The sequence below is a fragment of the Poecilia latipinna genome, unplaced genomic scaffold, assembly GCF_001443285.1.
Source record: "Poecilia latipinna isolate Pla-1442-1.1 unplaced genomic scaffold, P_latipinna-1.0 Scaffold2210, whole genome shotgun sequence".
NCBI classification, from domain to species: Eukaryota; Metazoa; Chordata; class Actinopteri; order Cyprinodontiformes; family Poeciliidae; genus Poecilia; species Poecilia latipinna.
The window spans coordinates 50064-53648 of NW_015114826.1; the positions used below are offsets into that span (position 1 = coordinate 50064).

Genomic DNA, 3585 nt, shown 5'->3' on the forward strand with positions numbered 1-3585 from the left:
ACTCAGTCCCACCGTCTGTGAAAGCGAAGCGCTGCTAACTAATTTTTTTTGTCAGGGGGCCCAAGATTCCTGGTGGCGCCCCTGAACAGAACCGTCTGATCCGTTGCTCACCTGCAGCCAGACAGCCAATCAGAGCCCAGCTAGCTGGAGGTGGGTCATCTGTTCTTACCAGCAGCCCGGGCTGGCCCGGTTCGGTTCTGTTTTTAGCAGCCCGGTTTGGTTCTGTTCAGTTCTTACCAACAGCTTAGGTTCTGGGTCGGCATCCTGCTTCAGCCCTCGACTTCCTGGAAGACAAAGCAGAGTTCTGAGCCAGAGGATCTGATCTAGCTCAGAACCTCTGAGCCAGATCAGAACTGGGATCAGAACCCAGTTCCTGGGTCGGAACCAGGTCTGTCAGGTGGAAAGAATTTCATCCTAAAAGTAAAGTAAAACAAAAGGCTGTGGTTTCTGGGTTTCCCCCTCCGGCCACCAGGGGTCACTGTTCATCAGTCCGCCCGGTTCTCTTATGTCCAAATCAGAACCACCAGAACATCCTCTGTTCTTACCGGCTCTGTCTGTAGCTTGCTGTGTGACACTGCTCAGCGTCTGGACCCGACCTGATTCCTGACCTGAACTTCCTGCCGGGCCGTCAGGGTCGCTGTCAGGTCCGACCTGCTGGACACAGAGGTTCTGCCGGGTCAAAGGTCTGCCTTCAGAACCGGTTCAGCGACCCAGACCGGGCCTCACCTGCAGGTTCTGATCAGCGGCCAGCGAGAAGCTCAACATCAGAACCACTTCATCCTGGTTCTGCTGGACCAGCGCCGACACCATCTGGACCAGGTAGAACAACAAACCGGATCAGAACTAATCTGGCCCACATTCAGCTGAACCACAGGTTCTGTTCCTCAGGTGAGCAGCTTACCCGGCCCAGTCGAGGTTCTGCTAGCAGGGTTCTGAAGGAGGCCTGGTTCTGGGTGTAGCTCCTCAGGTGAGCACAGACATGGTCCAGTTGGTTCCTCCAGTAACCTACAGAACCATCAGAACCAACGGAATCAAACAGAACCATAGGGAAGATCCCTGGACCGGGCCAAGCCTCTGATGGCGTTGCCATGGTACCTCTGCCGGGGCTGACGGCGCTGAGCGGCGGCCGGCGGTCGCTCCTCGCCGCCTCCCGCCGGCGCCACATCGCCCTCTGCTGGTCCTGCTGCTGCAGCTCAATGGCTGATGGGTAATAGAGTCCGACGGTCTGCGTGGACCGATTCACAGGGGGAGGAGCTACGCCCCTTCTGGAGGCGGGGCTCTGTGGGGGCGGAGCCTTCCAGGCAGAGTCACAAGGGGGCGGGGCCTGAGAGTACCCAGCCCGTTAACGACAGGAAGGAAGTAAGCGGACGACAGGAAACGAGTGTCTTTCTACCTGGCTGTGGGCGGCGTCCTCTTCAGGCGGTGTGATGTCATTGCAGGGTGTGGGCGGGGCCAGTGCCAGGAGGAACACGCCGCACGCCGCACAGTGGGGGGCGTCCAGCGGTGCGCTTTCTCCACACCGCCAACACGTCACCCAGCAGGGGGCGTGGCCAGCCTGGATATGCACACCAATAAATATCCCACAATGCTTCACTGCCCAGCACACCAAGAGGTCAAAGGTCACCTTGGTGCCACAACGGTCGCAGAATCTGGCATCATGGCGGTTCAGATGGCGACAGCTGGAGCAGGACCACATGCTGCCGTCCACCGGCCCACTAGAGGGGGCGCTGCCTCCACCCTGATCGACCTGCAGCAACACAAACAGGTAAACCTGGACCAGAACTGGTTTGACCTGGTTCTGCTCTGGACGTACCGGCCGCAGGTCAGAACCAGAACTCGATGTGAGTACTGCCTGGTTGATGTCCCGGTTCCATCAAAACCTGACCCATGTTTGCTAACGGCGATACACCTTGAGCTCACCTGCAGGGAGAAGCTGGCCCGGGACCCATCTGTGGACGCCTCGCAGGTCCAACAGGTCTGAGAGTTGATGGGAACCAGGCAGCGACAGGAAGGACACGGCAGCAGCTGAGACAGCAGGACAGACGGTCAGTCCGTCCGGACCAGCTGGCAGCAGCTGGACGGTGGACAAGTGCAGTACCTGTCCTCTCCCAGCAGGGGGCGGCCTGAGTGCCGGAACTGGAGGAATAACAGCGCCACACTGAGGACAGAACCGAGCAAACGGGTCTGAAGGGCAGACGCAGAGGCAGCGAGGACACCTAGAGACACAGGACCAGGACACGTCCCCCAGTGGACGGGTGAGGAACCACAATACCAATAATAAACATTAATAAACAATAAGCCAGTTATAACATGTAACATTAACATGTTTACTATAATATAATAAAAAACATCATAAATGGTTTATTTATTCATAATAAACATTAATAAGCTAAAAATAAACCATTAATAAACCAATAATAAACATGAATAAACCATTAATAAACCAATAATAAACATGAATAAACCATTAATAAACCAACAGCATAGATATTCTGACACAATAAAAAACTATTTGGAAATCAGTTTGTCTTTCATTGATAATTGATTTTACTGGGCGTGTCTCCGCCAGTGGGTGTGTCTTAATGGTAGTGTCATCAGAGTGGGCATGTCCTGAGAGCGTACCACGGCGTGGTGACGTCTCTCAGCCATTGGGTTTGCAGTTTGCTGCTCAGCGGCATTGGATGGTGAGAATCCTGGCAGACAAGAAGTGGATCACCGTAATACTCTGGCCATGTCTGGAACTTCCTGCCGGATCTCTCTGTTAGCCTGTTTACCGCAGAGTGGGAGCGTCGGGAAGAGCTGGTCCAGGCAGCATCAGGATCTGGGATCCCGGCACCTCTGGAGCATCTGGAGGGCAGGGGGACCGGCGGAGGACTGGACATGGTCCGGCCCGGTTCTGAAGCCGGACTGCAGGTGACTTCAATCCACTCAGAGCGTCCAGGTGTTCCTGCAGGTGTTGGATCAGAACCGGACCGCTCATCAGAATCGTAGCCTCCTTCAGACTGGACCTGAAGCAACAGAACCACGGAGGCGGAGCTCTTCAGACCAGACAGGTGAGCGAGGTCAGAGGTCAGCTACAGGCTGCTGATTGGCTACCTGCTGGTCTGGTTCCACCTGACCCACAGAGAACACCTTGGTGACCACGGAGCTGCGCCTCCCGTCCCTGCACCGCAGTTACACTCAGCAGAGGGAAACAGGAAGTCATGTAGCTCAAGTGTTTCTGCTGAACGTTACCTGGTGACAGCCACGGCTCTGACAGACACCCGGCCCGCAGGAAGCAGGATGGGACCTGCGTACTTCCTGCTGCCGACCTCTGACCCCCGCTGCCCGGCAACCGGCTTCGAACCATCCAGAGAGAAGAAGATCAGCACACCTGGAGAGTCTGAAGAAACACACACCTGGAGGACCAGGGACACCTGGAGGACAAGGGACACCTGGAGGACCAGGGTTAGATGTACCTGACTGGATGTGGTTGGATGCTGGTTGGATGTGGTTGGATGTGGTGTGATGCTGGTTGGATGTGGTTGGATGCTGGTTGGATGCTGGTTGGATGGGGTTGGATGCTGGTTGGATGTGGTTGGATGC

At 55.8% G+C, this 3585-nt stretch overlaps 1 protein-coding gene across 8 annotated transcripts in view; it reads right to left on the bottom strand.

Annotated features, from left to right (window-relative positions):
• The window catches only part of dzank1 (double zinc ribbon and ankyrin repeat domains 1), a 31372-nt gene that overhangs the window by 4758 nt on the left and 23029 nt on the right, over positions 1-3585 (bottom strand). For 6 of the 8 annotated variants that reach the window (XM_015017954.1, XM_015017955.1, XM_015017953.1 and 3 more), the window contains 12 exons: positions 3235-3382; positions 3097-3163; positions 2623-3008; positions 2099-2216; positions 1921-2025; positions 1625-1747; positions 1394-1555; positions 1096-1324; positions 902-1005; positions 727-810; positions 546-654; positions 7-284 (listed from right to left, as the gene is read on the bottom strand). In XM_015017954.1, coding sequence (XP_014873440.1) covers positions 166-284; positions 546-654; positions 727-810; positions 902-1005; positions 1096-1324; positions 1394-1555; positions 1625-1747; positions 1921-2025; positions 2099-2216; positions 2623-3008; positions 3097-3163; positions 3235-3382 — 1754 coding nt within the window. In that variant the 3' untranslated portion in view covers positions 7-165. Of the gene's footprint in view, positions 1-6; positions 285-545; positions 655-726; positions 811-901; positions 1006-1095; positions 1325-1393; positions 1556-1624; positions 1748-1920; positions 2026-2098; positions 2217-2622; positions 3009-3096; positions 3164-3234; positions 3383-3585 lie in introns of those variants that run through there. The other 2 variants (XM_015017950.1, XM_015017948.1) reach the window with 2 other exon arrangements.